The sequence below is a fragment of the Adiantum capillus-veneris genome, chromosome 11 (genome assembly GCF_014529385.1).
Source record: "Adiantum capillus-veneris isolate H3 chromosome 11, ASM1452938v2, whole genome shotgun sequence".
Classification (NCBI taxonomy): Eukaryota; Viridiplantae; Streptophyta; class Polypodiopsida; order Polypodiales; family Pteridaceae; genus Adiantum; species Adiantum capillus-veneris.
In genome coordinates, this window is record NC_140941.1 from 74,287,765 (window position 1) to 74,306,212 (window position 18,448).

Sequence of the window (18,448 nt, forward strand, 5' to 3'; positions counted from 1 at the left end):
AAAAACATTGAAAAAGGCTCCCTTTTCCTACATGAGAAAATTTCTAAATCTTCTTGTGTCATGTGTTTGTGACTACTAGTGAGTTTTCCATATGCCTTGGTCCATATCAGTGCTCGAAAAAAACTTTTTTCCAAAAACTTGGCAAACCTACATATGTGAAACAACAAAGGTAATTGACAAAATTTGAAGGTTTTTACGCCAAATTACACTAATTTTTTCACAATTTTGTAGGTTTTCTCACCTTCAAAATTAAATTTAGAGGCAAATTTCAAAATTTATAGGTGGTATTACACTAAACCTAGGTTTTTTCGAGCACTGGGAGTCCATATCTCTGTTTTTAAAAGAAAGTTATTTGAGCATTGGTGAGCATTCCAAGAAAAAGAGACATGCTTCACAGGTCAAAAGGGTACATCTACTCTTTGTTAGGCACATATTGCTATAGTACGCTTCACATAGAGATCAATGTTTTTTCTTCCAATTGTGAACTGTCATCAAAGGATATAAATTTTCATTGAAATTTTTGGAATGATACACAAATGCGGGTTTCTTTATTTGTCAAGATGAAAGAAATTCTAAAATTGATTTGTTCACATCTCTTGAGTTCTCCATTTGAGGCATGTGACCCACTTCATTGATGACTGTAAGTGCAACATGATCGCCAAGGAACCTGGTATTACAAAAAGGTAATGTCAAATGTTTTACTCCGTATATTATAATAGATATGAAAATCATGTTGATATAAAAAACAAATTGTACATGATTAAGCAAAAGTCAATAAACACACTACTATAACTCTTAATTTTTTATTTTTATTTTTTGCAAAACTCACAATTGTGAGTGGATAGTATTAAGAACACCAACAATATACAACAATCTCGAGCTCAAAGCGGGCCTCGAGGGTCACAAGATTGCATGGTATCTGCTTGGCATAACTCCTAATTTCTTAGGTTTCCACATGGAAAAAGAAGAAGGAAGAGATAACGGGAATGTAAAAAAAAGGCAAGGGCGAAGAAATAGAAGTGCATATTCACGAACAAAGATTAATACCAACATCTTCATAGAGAAAACTGTAGTGACTAAAATTGGGAACATTCATTTTTAAAGACAATAAAACTCATTTATTTTCTTAATTGTTACGAAGTCCAAAGAAACAATTTTCCTTGTTTGTTTTGACTTGGTACTTAGACACTGAAATGTCTTGTGGACATTATAATATCCTGAAAAGTGAAAAAATCATACCTGTCATTTCTATGTTCCCAACAATGTCAAATGGATTTTTTAAGGAAAGCTACCAATAGAGAAAATCTAAATATACAAAAATAAGTCATTTTCATTACATAAAAAAGTTTTTACAATTTAGATGGACACATCTCATCTGTGTCCCTTGATTTTTGCTTGTTTTTGTCTTGCCCACTCATATTGAATGATTTTTTTCCTCAGCTAAATGAATTTTGTTTGTCACAATACTTTATGTGCCACTCTATATACTTACAAACACCATATATTCATCTAATTTAGAGCAAACAATATTTTTAAATATGATTTATGCACCGCATACTAGAATCCACACACACTTTTGTGGACATGGTGTTAAAGAAATATTTTTGAAGTTAATTAGTGACTCTCAAAAGAGCTTTGTAGTGTTTTTCTTATGTAGGATACCCATGGGGAAAGTCACACACTGTGGAGCTTGGTAGATATCCAGTATAATTATATTTTTGACAAAATGATCCAAAAAGGACACTATAATGTCCAATTGTGGTACCAAACTAGTGTGAAGTCCTTGTTCTTGAGTTAAAATTCCAGAGAAACATTCTATCTTGATTTACAAAACTTAAATTGTGAACTTCTAAATTTCTCGATGTCGAACTCACATGCAAATACTCTCTCTCTCTCTCTCTCTCTCTCTCACACACACACACACACACACACACACACACACACGCACGTACGCATGCGCGTATACATTTTAAAACAAGGATTTAGCCGTCAAAGAAATCCTCGAAAAAAGCTTAGAGCTGAGTTGTGCCCGGGTGTGTCGGGGTAGTTAGGGGAAGGAAGAACCTATTTTAGGAAATCCTAAAATCTGCTGCAGAATCGTAGAAGTGTTGTTGTGGCTCCACTAACCCCTTCAAAAACATAGAGATTAAGCTATATTTCAGGGTAGCAATGAAGCAGTGCAACTCTCTCAAGATCAACCCAATCGCTAGAGTTAACGATGCTCTTGCCAAATGCATTACACGGGGCTTCCTCCCTTAAGGGTTAGACCAACTACCTCTTACCACCCTATTAGCCCTACTGCCTTGGCGTGATCCGTCTCTTATGTCCAAGTTGTGCTCTTGCTTGTTACTAGGGATACCATCTTTGACACAAAATGGTCAATGGAACTATGCAGTTTTGGCATGCTAAAGCATGCGTCAAACGAGGACGAGAATCTTGTTTGCCTTTTCTAAGGGAGTAAATGTATTTCTAATTCAAAAATTAAAAGGTATTAACAATAAAAACGATGTGTTAATCTATAGCACGCAGCAAATGGCAATGACGAAGCACGTAGATTTGTAACAATATAAGTTGAACGTGAGGACAGATACAACATTGAGAGAGAGAGAGAGAGGACACTTTAAAGAGAAGAAAATGCTAAAGGAAAAAGTGAAAGGGTCACGACGGCTTTCAAAAACAATAAGAAAGTGATAAAATTGTTAGGTTGAATTAAACTGGTATCAGTGTTTGGGAAAAGACTCCCTCAGATTAGCTTGAATCGATTGAAAATCGAGACTAGCTAGCTGCAAACCATGGTAAACGGAAGAAAAACCGATGAAATATGTGAGAAAATCGTCCAAAAATTTTGCAAATCTCAAAATTTCTGCTAGTATTTTCGGTTTTCTTCTTTATGATCACCTTTTTATAAGGACACAAAAGAGCTTTTGACTTTCTACCTTCCTATGTCTTTTGATTTTCCACCTTCAAATGTCTTTTGACTTTTGACCTTCATCTCAAACCTCTTGGGTCACTTCATTTAAGGCATCGTGCGGCTTTCTTGTCTTTCTTTGTTCTATAAAGTCACTTTTAATATGATTATTTTCATATAAAAATATGAATTTGAAAAGACAAAAAAATGGGTACAAATTTTCGATTGCTTTTGTTTAGTTTGTAAATTTCTCCCTCCTTTTAAGAACCTCACAAATTGTTGAGAACATTATTCTTAGAGATAATCCAAGAAAGCAAGGGAGTGATCATCGCCATTGAAAAGCAAACAAGATCTGATGAAGGGAACAAGACCTTCAACATTGCTTTGACTAACATGTTACAATAAAAAAACGGACTCCTCCCTTTCCTTGGGGTGGCTTATCTTGTCAAGCAATGTAGTAATGTCCCGTTATAGTTTTCATGGCTCATGACGAGCCGTGACAAAAAAATGTAAATTTTTTTGTTGTGTTAATATAATCGTCACGAGCCATGACAAAAAATTGTTATTTTTTTGGTGGTGTTAATATAATCCATTCACAATTGTGAGTTTTACAACCCAAAAAAAAAAAAAAAGAAACTCACGGGCTCCTTTCAACTTTTTACTTTGACCTATCTTTCTTTGATTTGTATTTTTTCCTTCGTTTAAGGGCCTCAAGAGTTTGTTTTCAAATTTAGTTTTAGAATGCCAAGTTACATCCCAATTTGTGGGTGTTAATGAAGAACGTTTTAGTCATTAAACATTGTTGTGCATTGTTGTACATTACATCCTCGAGGGGCAACAATTTTGAGATTTGCAACAATGTACCCCCCTTTTTTGCCTCAATTTGTTGTATTGCCTCTCAAACTAATGGACTGCCAGACCCGGTCCATCCACCCAACCTCCCTTTTATAGGCTTTCAGCCTACTTGAATCCGTTCCCACTGGCAGCCGGCCCCTGGCTGAGTCCGTGACCCCATTGGTTTGGCCCTTGGCTTGACATTACTCCCCCCTTGAAGAAGCGTTTTCGTCCTCGAAAACAAAAGTGGAGAATTTCTTCTTAAGAACACTAATGTTTTCCCAAGTGGCACCTTCCTCAGGTCGATCTTTCCACTTGACTAAAGCTTGACTACGTACATGCTGACGAGTACGTAGTTCATAAAAATCTAAAATGCGTTCAGGTTCATGCGGTTGAATGGGAGGTTCAATGAAATCAACCAATATCTGCTGGCCGATAACATTGTCGTCCCCATGCAAGCGATTACGTAAACGACTTACATGAAATACCGGATGGACTCGAAAGTGCACAGGTAACTCAAGTTTGTAGACCCTATTGCCAACTCGCTTGAGTATCTTGAATGGCCCACAATAACGTGGAGATAATTTGGGTGTAGGCCTAGTCTTTAGACTTTCTGAATGTTCTGGCACACGCAAAAATACCTCTTCCCCTTCCGTGAAGGTAACTTGTCGACGTTTCTCATTAGCATACTTCTTATACCGATCCTGTGCTTGTCGAACATTTTGATGAGCAAGTTTCAGTATTTCCATATGATCTTGGAGAAACTCCTTGACCTGTTGGAGCTTCTCAGTTGCCAACCCCACCGTCACTGGTGATCTAGGTTGAAAACCATACATAAGCATGAATGGACTAAAACCAGTTGTAACATGCTTAGCACTATTATATACAAACTCAAGAATAGGAAGATAATCTTCCCAATCTGATTGCTTCTTGCTAACATATGCTCGTAGCATATCCTCTAGCACTTGGTTGACTCATTCCGTCTGACCATCTGTTTCAGGGTGATCAACCGTACTTAAATTAAGTTGTGTACCCAATCGTTTAAAAACAGCCCTCCAAAAATGACTGTTAAACTTGGGATCACGATCACTCACAATGTTACTTGGCAATCCATACAACCTGTAAAGATTGTCCACAAATAACTTAGCTAATTCTGGAGTCTTAATGGTTGACTTGGTGGAATAAACCGACAAAGTTTAGTCAACCGGTCTACGACCACCCATACCGAGTCATGTCCTCGAATAGTGGTTGGTAAACCCACAATAAAATCCATGGAGATACTTTCCCATTTACTGTTGGGACTCTCTAAAGGATGTAAGAGTCCTCCTGCTTTCAGGCGCTCTGCTTTATTAACTTGACATTTTTGGCAATGCAAGACATAGTCTTGAACATACCCATGCAAACCTGGCTAGTAAAACTGTCGTCTTATGAGTGCATAAGTTTTCTTAATTCCCGGGTGCCCTACACTTGGACTATCGTGACATTCATAAAGAATTTGGCACCGAATATCCGCGTCCGTCGGTACACATACTCTCCCCTTGTGGAGTAGGTACCCATCACTCGAAAGAGGAGAACTCGGTGTGGAGGAAACAAAACCACTACCAACATTGGAGTGAGAAGGATTCCTCTTTCTAACATAGCTCCACACCTTGGAGTATGCAATATCATGCTCGCACTTACCTTTGAGAGATTCCAAAAACTCACTCCGCAATTCCGTGAAAAGGAGAGAGTTGATCTCTGGCATTCGGCTGAGAGCATCAGCCACTACATTGTACCGTCCTTTGCGATATCGTAGCTTGGCATCATACTCCTGAAGAATCTCAGCCCACCTAGCCTTGCGACCCTTCAAATCACTTTGTTGTGTAAACCACTTGATGCTTTCATGGTCAAACACAATCTCAAACTGTGCACCATACAAATAATGTCGCCATGTCTTTAAAGTAGACACTATTGCATAGAGCTCTCGTTCGTAAGCAGAGTAATTCTATTGTGCTGAATCCAGCTTCTTGCTTTCAAATGCAATTGGCCGGACTGCTCCAATTGCACGATTACTAGCATCCGTTTCCAAAACGAATGTCTTTAAGGGATCCACAATAGCCCAAAACAAGAGCTATGGCTAATGTGTCCTTAAGTTTGTCAAAACTTTTTTGTTGTTATAATCTCCCATGAAAGGTCTTGCCCTTGGCTTTCAGCTGATCTGTCATGGGAACAGCAATATGGGCATAGTTTTTAACGAATCGACGATAAAAACCTACGAAGCCTTAAAAAATCTGGAGCTCTTCCACATTTTTGGGAGAGGGCCACCTCCGAATGGCATCCACCTTGGATTGATCCATGTGTAACCCTGCAGCAGCCGAAATAACATGCCCCAAGTAGTGAATTTCCTCCTTGAGGAAATCACATTTGGATTCCTTGGCATATAACTGATTTTGGCGTAGCAAATGAAACACTTGTTTCAAATGTGCTAAGTGCTCTTCCTCAGAGGCACTATATACAAGAATGTCATCGAGGAAAACGATAACAAACTTTTCCAAGTATGGTCTCAAGAAACTATCCATGAGTGTCATAAACGTAGCTGGAGCATTGGTTAACCCAAAGGGCATCACCAAGAACTCATAATGTCCAAACCTTGTTCAGAACGCTGTTCTGGGTATATCCGCAAGCCTGATGCGTACTTGATGATACCCATATCTTAAATCAATCTTTGAAAATATACGAGCATGGGTGAGCTTATAAAACAGCTCATCCACTCGTAGCAATGGGTACTTGTTCTTAACAGTAACCGCATTTAATCCACGGTAATCTACGCACATGCGCATACTACCGTCCTTTTTCTTCACCAAGAGAATGGGAGAGGCCCATGGTGAAGAACTTGGTTGAATAAACCCTCTACTGAGATAGTCAGCAAGTTGACGTTCCACCTCAGCAGCCTCAGAATGACTCATTCTGTAAGGCGGTTTACTCACTGGCTTACTGCCTGCAACCACGTCTATGCCATGTTGCACAGAACGTGTCGGCGGTAGCCCTGGTGGTAAATCATCTGGGAACACATCCTTGAATTCCCTTAAAAGTTCTTTTAATTTATTAGCAACATTTTCTTGTTTTGAATTAGTAGGCATAGCTGGAAGAGGAGAGAGAGAATAATGCGGCGTTGAGGAATTTTTATTCAAAACATTATCAACATTAAAAACATCATCTACATTAGAAATAAAATGGCACATTGAGTAACACAAAAAGAGTTCTTCTATTGCATCATCAGAAGAGAGCTTCATAAGCTCAGCTGTACAAATAAGTGGTGAGGAAGGTACATCGTTCTCCCCCAACAGCAGCACGTGCACACCATTGGATTCGAACAGTAGACTATTATGCTCATAGCTATGTCTAAGTGATGATCCTAAACTATGCAACCATTCACGACTAAGAACCACATCTGCCCTCTCCATATTCATGACTTGGAAATCCAAAGAGGTACGGTATCCTTGAATTTCCAGAGGTACATCTTTAACCTGAGTTTCCCATATCTCAGCATCATGGCCGTTAATCATTGCTACCTTATAGCGATGGGAACTCGGGGTTTGGGGCAATTTGAGTCGTTTCACCAATTTATAATTGATGAAATTGTGCGACGCACCATCGTCTACCAAGATCCGCACCTTGTGCCCTTGGATAGAGCCATGCATATGTACCAACTCATGTGGTCTGAAAGTCTGCTTCCACATGGAGGCCATGATACAGCACTCATGCACCGCCTCGGTGTGTGTTACTTCCACATTAGCAAACTGGGAAGAGGATTCAAGAGGTAAAAGCTGCACCATGTGCACTGCTTTTTCCTTCCCCTTGTCTTGAGCAACAGATTTCCCTGTGGGACAATCCTTTTTGCTATGTTGAGTTCCCAAACATTTAAAGCACAACTTTTCTTTTTTGGATTTCTCAAACTCTTCCGTTGAGAGAGGACCTCTAGACCCCTTGGGCTTTTTGGAGGTCTCTAATGCAGCAGATGCCAATTTTCTTTTATGATGCACATGCTGTGGACGTGTTGAAACAGGTGTAGTGTCATGCACATGCGAACTATGCAATGCCCGATCATCGGGATCATCATGGATGTGAGCTTGCACTATTGCTTCCTCAAGTGTTTGTGGATCCTGGGTTTTAGCGTGCTCCTTAAGCTCGGGATTTAACCCACGGATGAACCCACGTACCTGCTGAAAGGTGTCCATCCCTTCCATCTTGAGGATCACATCCCGATAATGAGAAATATATTCCAATAATGTTTTATGCTGGCGCATAGAACATTTGTCCCAGGCGGTCCAATTTCTATCCTTCTCATTAGTAGGTAGAAATTCCTTCCTGAAGACAGTCTCAAAAGCTGCCCAAGTCTGTGGTAGGATGCCCTTCTCCTTGAGAGACATCCACCATTTGTAGGCCTTGCCGTCCAAAGTCAGACTTGTCTGCAGTGCCTTGGCTGCATCCGGGGTACGTCTAAGGTCATGAATACCATCCCACTTGCTGAGAAAACTATTCACGGTGTCCTTGTTTCGCTCACGCTCTTCTCCCCGAAAAATTGGTGGCTTTGTATTTTTCAACAAATCGTCCACCTCTTTTTGGGTCAGAGAGTGCACCGGTCCCGGAGGAGGGCCTTGCCCGGCACGTGGCCCTTGGCCTGGTGTGGAGCCGTGCTCCTGATTTTGCTGACCAGTAGGGCCCGTGGCCTACTGCCGCATATGCAACTTAATCAAATCGGATAATGCTGTGACATTCTGATTTAATTGTGCAAAATTCGTTTCAAGCACAATCATGCACGGAAATCTTGCATGTCCAGCAACTCATACGCATCGTCTGTCGCCGTTTTAGCACGATTACCCTCCGTGAGAGGAACCGTCCGCATGGCATCGGCAGACGAAACGGGTGCGGACTGCTCGAAATCAAATGCATGATGCATATCTATGTCCGAATCCATGCTGTGGACGTACTGTGCGAGAAAAGAAAGGAGAATACCTGAATTCCAACGAGCTCGTAGCCGTATGCGATAAGGAACCGTATAATTACGCCTTTGAGAAGAAAGAACGCCGACTTCGAAAGCGAAGTTCAATCCAAGACCACTACCAGCTTGACAACAACGAGCAAAACTGTAGTGGATGATTCACTCGAAAGCATGGAGCAAATTCGAGTTGCCAATAGTCCGGTTTGCGCCGTATGCAATCACCAAAACGATGAAAAAATAAGCCAATCAGTGGCTTGTCGAAGCTTCAAAAAACTGTGTTAAGCAAGTTCGAACTTCAGGATTTGCAGTAATCAACCAAAATGATGATGGATGGGATCCCCTATCCGAAAAAGAGAGCTGTAGCTGCACGTTGATGTAATTCCGCAGGGCACGGCCCCTGTTGAAGACCCACGAGGGGTGGCCGGGTGTGAACGGTCAACCCTTAAGGGTTTTAAAAAAAAAAAAAAAAAACTTGACGAAACTCTGCTCTGAGACAGCGCGGCCGCCTGCGTGCTCTTTGTGATGGAGCTAACTCGCGATGGCGAGCTCGTTTGAAGCCGGGCAAGAGATGGCATTTGTCGGTCTTCCCCTTGCGCTCCCACTGAGCCCGAGTTCGACGGTTTTGGAGCAGGTCGACAGACGCTCTCTTCCCCCACTAGGGGTTGCTGCACACGCCCGTTTTCGGTTTCTCCTTCCTCCTCACTTTGAGGTTGCATGCAACATGCATCCAAAAGCAGAACGTGCCCTCAGTTCTAAGTTTAGCTCTGATACCAATCTCAAACCAATGGACTGCCAGACCCGGTCCATCCGCCCAAGCTCCCTTTTATAGGCTTCCAGCCTGCTTGAACCCATTCCCACTGGCAGTCGGCCCCTAGCCGAGTCCGTGACCCCATTGGTTTGGCCCTTGGCCTGACATTGCCATCCACCATTGGCATCTCCAACAGCGGGATTAAGAAAGGCGAAGAGAGAGAGAGAAAGAGAGAGAGAGAGAGAGAGAGAGAGAGAGCGCATTTGATTGTAGCGTGCAGGTCTCTTGCATGCATGCACACACATACAAACCACTCCTTCCCTACTTTGCTCAAAGGATGCAACATTTCTCTGCTACAGCATGCCGTGTATGGAAAAAAAAGTCTCTCCCCCCTGTGGTACCTCCTGACACATGGAGATACACTCTCATCGAATAGTGGGAATAGCGTTGAGGCTCACCATCCCCCCTCCCTCTATCTGCTCCACACAATAATTGCCCATTTTTTCCTCTTCAAATCTTCAAACCCATATGAGCATCTTCATTAATTCTCTTTAATCAACCTCTTCAAAACGTTTGGCCAATCTATTTGGGTCTAAAATAAAAGAAATCTAACAATAACCCATGAGATTTCATGCAAGTGTCCGTGCAATGAATTAGCCTTTGGCAGATGCATCAATAATCTCTAGCAACGTTCTGCTCAAAGAGGCATTGCAATCTCTCTCTCTCTCTCTCTCTCTCTCACACACACACACACACACACACACCCCACAATCTTGTATCCACCCCCTTCTTCGTTATATCATTGCCATCTTAAAGCTCGTATTTTTGTACCCTAACAGGCTTGTGAAGCTTCCCTCATTGCAGCCCCGAAATGGTACGTGTGCCTTGTTTCTCAACTCCAATAACAAACACTCATTGTGGTTGGAGGAGCTCGTTCAAGTTTCTCTAATTGTTGTCGAAGGAGCCCTTTCTACTTCCAACTTCTAGCTATAAGAAAATGAATGATTTTTCTCTTTGAGGTCTTTGAAAGCATCTCTTTACAAACTGATGACTTATTATTTTTTTGAGATTGGAGGACCTACTCATGTTTTGTGAGTATGAGAGAAGAAGAAGGCTTTTATATAATGTTTTGTAATGAATATGTTGAAATAAAAATTGAAGGTAAATTATCTGTCTATATATTTTTAAAAACTTTCAAGGCTAAATTCAAGTTTTTAACTATGTAGAATGATTTGTTGTGTTGCTAACTCCATTTTCTAGTAGTTTTCGTTAGTAGCACTGCACATTTCTTACTCTTTCAATGAATAAGCAAGATCGAGGTTGAAAACTTGATCGTGGTCTCCCCAGATAATAAGCACATCCTACGCATCGTCAAGTAGATTAGGAAATATTAAAGGCATAATCTATTTGAAAAAATCAAGAATATAATGGACCCAAAAAAAAAAAAAAAACTAAATGCACGCATCATAAATCAAAGAACCTGGTTTATTTTGGGTAATGGTGGTGCATTCTTCTTTCCAAGGATGATACCATCCATGAGCTCATGCCTCCGTTGTCGATCCCCGCTAAAAAGCTTTTCAATTTGAAAGACGCAAAGAAATATATTATTAAAAACATAAACAGATGGTATCAATTTGAACATGTTACGTTCAATGTGTAACAAAATGTTGTGCAAGAGGAAGGTCCTAATTCACAAGAAGTTTTGGCCAAATTCTCACAATAATTCTCACATTGTGACTTACCTCAACATCATGAGCTTCTCTGAGGGACGCACCGCATACCTAGCTAGGTATGATTGGGGGCAAGGGACTGCCGGTCCGATGGGGGGGGGGGCGGTGGTCCCCTGCCCCCAATCATACCTAACTAGGTATGTGGTGCCTCTCAAGCAGAAGCTCGTGATATTATGCATTGTATGAAAAACACTGAAAAAGACTCCGTTTTTTTACACGAAATTTTTTATAAATCTTCTTGTGTAAGCTAGCAATTAGATTATACATTTCCTTTTTTACCTCCCAGGTTGGCATTACACCGAACAACCACAGGGACCCACAATCTAATATCTCCGAGTCAAGTTGAACACTTACACAACATTGATAGCTCTAACTCTGGGGGCTAGCATATCAAAGCAAAGAACAATGTTTCCTCTAATAGCACTACTACTTTTGGAGTCAAATTTTCTAAGTTTCACCAATTGAGCCTTAATATAGCTTGAGAAATATGTGTACGATACAGTATTAGTGCAAGAGAAATGTGTATCATTGAGAAGATAAAAAACTTACCGCAAACATATCCTTGATGACAAAGGAAGGCAACCATGGGATCTTATGAAAGATAAAGCTTAGACCTTTTTTGAAGTCAAGGACATCATGTGGAATGAGGATTTCTTCAATTGTGGAAGCTCCAAAAGTTTCAAGCAATGGGATATTACTAGTGGTGGCATCCATTAGGATGCCCGAGCTTATGATAATGACACGTTTTATATAGCTAGGATAAAGATGAGCCATGCGATAGGCAACAAAGCCCCCATAGCTATGCCCACACACTACGCACTCTCCCACGCCCAACTTCTCCATCATTGCAAACATACACTCTGCTTGGAAAATCTCGGACCGTTGTTTGTTGGTTGTCATCGATTGGCCAAAGAATAAAAGGTCTGGTATAAATAAACTATATTGATTAGCAAAGCTCGGAACCTACACACACAGTCCCACTTTTATTAGCAAGTCGAAAATGGTGTATACCTAGCAAATATTGGTACCTATTTTTTCATTTTATTGACTTCTTGAATTCAAAAAAAGAAAGCAAATTAAAAATTATCACATCGTATTTAACATTAACTATGAAAATTTTACTTCTAGTGAGCTAAATCTTATAGAGGAAAATAATTTTAACACGAAAAATGAAACTACAATGGAAAAATGTGGAGAAAAGGCAAACAAATACACCAAAGGGTATGCCTTTCCATGTTCCATTCTATAGAGCTCTTTCAAATAAAAAAGAATACAATTACCTCAAGCACTACATGTGCCTTGAGGGGCTCGGATTCCATCAGAGGCTTGCACACAAAAAAAGATACTCTTACCCTCTTGAGAGTTCTAAGCAGCTCAATGCAGACCTCCATTCTTCACCCTTGTCAGTTGCTCCTCTTGCTCCTATGCCATCTACATCCAGTTTGCCCTCAAAAACTCGAACGTTCCTAGTCTTCTAGACCTGGTTCAGGTAACAATATCTGATAATTTGCATGCACACCAAAACAAGATGGTTGTGGATACCACGCCCTCCCAAGATCAAGATTCGGGACATCCATACAGAACATGGTCTTCCAAGTCCTTCTTACCCATTTGCAAACCCTAGCCCCAGTGAAGTAGGGCACTGAACGAATAGATGCAAGGGGGTCTTCACAAGCTGCCCTACATCCAGAGCAAGTGTCAGAGCCCATCCCTCTAGCATGCACCTTAATCCCACTAGGTAAGGCTCCCCATAACGCTTTCCAGATGAATACCTTTAAGTACTTTGGCCCTTTAATCTCGAGCTCTTAACAAAGCATTGAGGACCGCGATTGAGCAGGTTTCAAACTCCAACTCCACTTCCGACGCGAGTGACGTATGCAGATTACACTCGCCAACCAACACACGAACGGATTGTGATGACGTTTGCATGCCTTAATTTAAAAAAAAAAAACTCAACTGCCAGCGTTTGCCTCCTCGCCCACCTGCAGATCGCGTTGTGTTCTTTCCCTCCTTGGCTGCCTGCAGACAACCTGTGGGTGTTTTGGCCTAGTACCCTCCTCTGTGGTGTGTTTACCCTAGCTCCAATTTCCCTTCATTTGAGATGGAATCGAATATACCCTCCTAATGCGGGAATTTTCGCATTTTCATCAGCTGATACACCCTATTTGGCCCTTGGGTATGTACCCATGCCAAAGATTAGACATGTGGTATTTTCTCCTTCGAGCTTCCTAACCAAGTGAAGACGGGGATGTGATGAGAGAGAGAGAGAGAGAGAGAGAGAGAGGGATAGGAACAGTCCCATGCGAGACATGAAGTCTTGAACTTAAGATGGAAAGAGAGAGAGAGAGAGAGAGAGAGAGATCATCAAGGCTGGGGTTCTTGGGATTGTTCTTATTCCTCTCTCTCTCTCTCTCTCTCTCTCTCTCTCTCTCACACACACACACACACACACACACAAAAGAACCCAAGCCTTGATGATCTCTCTCTCTCTCTCTCTCTCTCTCTCTCTCTCTCTCGTGCGTGTGTGTGTGTGTGTGTGTGTGTGTGTGTGTGTGAGAGAGAGAGAGAGAGAGAGAGAGAGAGAGAGAGACCCAGAATCAAGTCTTGGTCTGTGTGTTCCTCTCTCTCTTTTGGTGTGTGGCCTCTCTCTCTCAAAGAAGAGAGGGAGAGGGAGAGGGAGATAGAGGAACAACCCCAGGGGATGAGTTTTGAACTCAAGGCGTGAATCGGGGAGGGAGAGAGGGAGAGAGAGAGAGAGAGAGAGAGAGAGAGAGAGACCTGTCGTTCCCAGCCGAGGGTGCCGTCGGCGCCAAATCCATGCAACAGCAGCAGCGGCGGTTTCAGGGGCCGCGTGGAGGCATCTGCTGGGCGGGGCCAAGGCGCAGGAAGCCAGCAGTGGATGCAGGAGCCGTTGTCAAGTTGCAGAAGGCGCGCCTCCAAGCCATGGGACCTCATAACCCATCTGCTGTGCTTCAGCTTCAGCTCCATTACATTTAAGGCCCCCATCTCTTGAACGCGTCTCTAAATTGCTTTCTGCAAAATACCGAAGTCTGCTTCCCCATTCGGAAATCAGGCTTTATATCAAATCGACTCCAAATACCTTTCATCCGCTTCTTTCAAACGGTTCTTCAAACCTCACATTAGGTTCACCCGCTCACCAACTAAACAATTGACCTCCCGCTATCTATTATTATTCTAGAGACCCATCTCATCCTCGATGTCTATCTCTTACTGGATGCCTTAAAAAGACCAGTCTTCCTCCTCTTTGATGGACACAACTTCCATATGTTTGAAGGTTTTGACACTAAATTTTGTAGGTTTTGGCACTTTCAAACTGAAATTTGGAGGTGAATCTCAAAATTTGTTATCGGGATTTTTTTCGAGCACTACCCGTTATGGTTGCTTGCTTGCTTACCTCAATGAGATGCCTCTTCCTTAACCAACATACCCTTTTCATTCAAATGTTTTTACTAGACTTAAAAGAGACACATGACATTGTTTCATTGCAATTCAAGCAAAGGACCCCCTTTGCAAATTTTTTTATATGCTCAGCCCCCTTTGCACTAGTTGTCATTTAACATCTAATTCCTTCAACGGATTGACTTTGCCTACAACAACCCAATGTCAAATAAAATCTTTCCCAATGCCAAAAAAAAGCTCCTCCAAATTGACACAATAGCTGCACTGGAAGCTCCCCACACTCGCCTGCGACTCCTACAACCTTTGCAAAGAGAGAGAGAGAGAGAGAGAGAGAGAGAGAGAGAGAGAGAGAGAGAGAGAGCTTGAGCTCTAGGCCCGTACTTGCCTTGTGCACTGTAGCCATTCCTTCTTCCCTCTCGTGTTGCTTGCTACCTCCAGTAGCAGACATTGCGACCCATGGACTGGGAGAGAGGGAGAGATACTCTGGCATCTCTTCAAAGTGCCTCACCCTCATGCTTGTGTGGATTTTGCCCTTGCTCCTCGCACCCAAGTATCCACCTAGCTGCGTAACTGCATGTGCCTACGTGTCCGCCTTGTGTTGGTTATCGAAACCCAAACAACATTTGTCGTTGGTGTCACTGGCACATGGCTCTGAGAGTACTAGTGCCACCTTGCGCCAATGTAGGTTGCTAGTGTCCACATCATACGCACATCTGTTATGCTTTCCTCACTACACCACTCTACGTACTTTTTGATGCGCAACATTTCGAGGCGACGTACCTTTCTACATGCATTTCGACGGGCATAGCGCGTGTCGAAATACGCGTTGATATGTACGTGACAATACACGAGGCAATGTCTGTTGAAAAGCGCGTATTTTCACGCGTATATCGACGCAAAAAAAATTGGGAAAAAAAACCCAATTTTCGCCTGTGAGCGCGCGCACAAATCTAGCCCCTTCTTGAAAACCTGCAGTGCAGGTATTGTTCCTCCCCCCCCCCCCCCCCCTCTCTCCCAAGTTACATTGTTGTGTGTATGTGTAGGAAAGAGAGAGAGAGAGAGAGAGAGAGAGAGAGAGAGAGGGAAGTAGAGAGATAGAGAGAGAGAGACACACACACACACACATATATATATATATATATATATATATATATATCACTCTCTATTTCTCTCTCTCTCTCTACTTCCCTATCTCTCTCTCTATTTCTCTCTCTTTCTCTTTCTCTCTCTCTCTCTCTCTCTCTATTTCCCTCTCTCTCTATCTCTCTTTCTCTCTCTATTTCCCTCTCCTATGAGAGAGAGAGAGAGAGAGAGAGAGAGAATGAGCTCTCTCTCATTCTCTCTCTCTCTATGAGAGAGAGGAAAAAGTCAGAGAGAGAGAGAGAGAGAGAGAGAGAGAGAGAGAGAGAGAGAGAGAAATGGATACCATATAGGAGGTGTATATATGGTTTTTTTTTAAGGTTTATGTTAAAACGAAGGAAACTTTGTCGAAATTTCTACGGGAGTACCGTTGATTTTGGTGCTGCTCGCTTTCTTGGGCAAAGGACAGGCAGTCTGGCTGTGGTTGTGTCCATCTTTTCACTGGGCACAGGCCAGGCTGTCTATTCTCTGCCCAAGAAAAAAATTTCTGATATGGCCGTCAATAAAAGAGTCGATATAAACGTTGAAATATGCGTCAAAAACTATGATTATCGACGTAGATATCGATGCGTATTTCGATTGTTTCATAGAGACATAAATTTTGACACAATTTTCGACGGTTGGCATCGAAATCTACGTCGAAAACATCTGTTTTTGTTGTAGTGCCTTCCTATTTTTCTTTGGTTGCAAAGAGGTATCTGGCAAAGATTTCCCTTAATACAACCCAAAAAGACGATGAACACACTTAATACATAGACCTCGCATAAGAAAAGAAATGCCATGAAAAACCAACAAATTACACTTTATTAGAAACATACATCAATGGAGGCTACCTACTTGCTTCAATGGATTAATGATGGGAAAAAGAATGGCTAACTCTTATGGATATTAGACATTGCATAAAAAATTCTAAGCTGCTTGTCCTCTCCCCCTTCTTTCTCACAACATCAATTAATATATATATTTACATGCACATTGAGTATGGGGAAGATTCAGCTCAGCTCATGTTGTGTCAAAGTTTGTTGGTTTAACCAACAATAAGCATGCCTACATAGTGCATCTAAACCATGCTAGCATTTGACTATGCTTCTAATCAAATTTCTCTCCACTTACCTAGTTCCAATAGGGTGGCACGCATGTCCGGTTTGGGTGAATCTGCCAAGATGTTGTAGGAGTGGAAAAAGGAAAGTGCAAGTCTTGACAGGTGGCGTGAAGGGAAACGAGACAGTCACCGACATATGGTCGATCTGGCAGCGAAAGGCTATGGGAGAAGCATTTTTAAATCTTCTTACACCTTGTATGCGACAAGGTCGACGCGTCACAGAGAAGCGCTGAAGCTAATTGGTAAACTTGAGAGCTTTCTATGTGTTTTTGTCTCAACTGTCAAGTTTTTCCTCCTATTGTGTTACAAGAGTGGTTGTGTTGCGCTGCAAGCGTTTGACAGGCTCCATGTCTTTTTTAGTTGGCACTCATGCTGCGATTTCATGTGTTGTTGCACCGGTGCTTGGCAAGATGCAGTAGCTTGTGCTGGTGCTAATTCCTTGGTTGTTCTTGTTCTCTTCCGAGCCTCTGACAACAGATTGCATTTGTTTTTTTCTTGATTGTCCTGCTGCGGTGTCAAGAAGTGCGCAGTGCGACTAGGAAAGCGTCGGGCCTATGACTGTGAGGATTCATAGCAAAATTAAGCAAGGCGTAAACGATTTGAAGTCAAAGACACACTAAAAAAGAACAAAACTCTAGCCATGAAAGCTCCACTTTGAAAAAGAACCAATACTAACTCAAAACTCTTGTGTGTGTGAAGATTAGGTGTAGCCTCGCTCCCAATTGCACAGATGCAATGCTCATTCGACCTGTTAAAAACCCTAAATTTACGCTTCGATTCTTCGTCGTGACCATTTCATGGAAGCTTCATTACTTCATTTGAGAATCCCAAGTAGTTATTTGAGGAGGGGAAACCCTAATTGGAGGCCTCACAGCCTCAACCATGTAGTGGAAGCAGCACGGGACTGCACTAGCACCCTGTAAAGGAATGGCTGTATCTCCTTGCTCATGTACCAAAATGATCTCATTCTTGGCTCTAAAAATTCTCACACAACTTGATCAACAATGCCAACATCGTTGATGTGGAATTTTGAGCTATTTTAAGCATTTTTAAGGCTATTTTTGACCATTTTAAGCCCAAAAATGTCACTTTTTGTCCGTAAAAAGCCCAAACGAACTGGGAAAAATCCCTAAAATTGTGGAAAAATCCCATTTGGCTGAAATTTCATGTTGAACCTATTCCACTTGGTAAGCACTTTGGACACGTCTTTCACGCCAGCGCACGAAACCTGCTATTTTTGACCGAGATTGGCCGCATTGAACTTTCTAGGCAAAACGAGCGTGCCACTTCGAAACACTTGACATTTGTACATTTCTAAAGCAAATTAGGCATATATTTATGTGAAAAAGCATTCCATGGTGCCACGTGTAGGGCCTCGCCCGCCCGGCAGGGTATGTACACGACTACAACCGTGCCATCCATTTTCGCACATATCACACTATGTACATTGTAGCATTTGGTTCCACACATCATAAACATTAAGAGTGAGGTAAATACTTTAATTTCACATTATGAACGTGCCATGGCACGACATCCACGCCCTCTAAACCTGCACATCCTCCGACATGTGCCACATATATCTTTT

The 18,448-nt window shown here is 41.9% G+C and overlaps 1 protein-coding gene across 2 annotated transcripts; it reads right to left on the reverse strand.

Moving 5' to 3' along the window:
• Positions 1 to 453: 453 nt before the first annotated feature.
• On the reverse strand, positions 454 to 14,368 carry LOC147447445 (uncharacterized). 2 transcript variants are annotated; one of them, XM_086523234.1, is made up of 5 exons: positions 13,980 to 14,367; positions 11,751 to 12,164; positions 10,952 to 11,044; positions 10,765 to 10,832; positions 454 to 667 (listed from the first exon to the last, which is right to left on the reverse strand). In XM_086523234.1, the coding sequence occupies exons 1-5, from the start codon at positions 14,205 to 14,207 to the stop codon at positions 556 to 558; spliced, it is 915 nt and encodes a 304-aa protein (XP_086379360.1). In that variant the 5' UTR covers positions 14,208 to 14,367; the 3' UTR covers positions 454 to 555. The 2 variants fall into 2 exon arrangements, with proteins under 2 accessions (XP_086379360.1, XP_086379362.1); XM_086523236.1 differs by lacking the exon at positions 10,765 to 10,832 and having other exon boundaries at positions 13,980 to 14,368.
• Between the last annotated feature and the right edge of the window lie 4,080 nt (positions 14,369 to 18,448).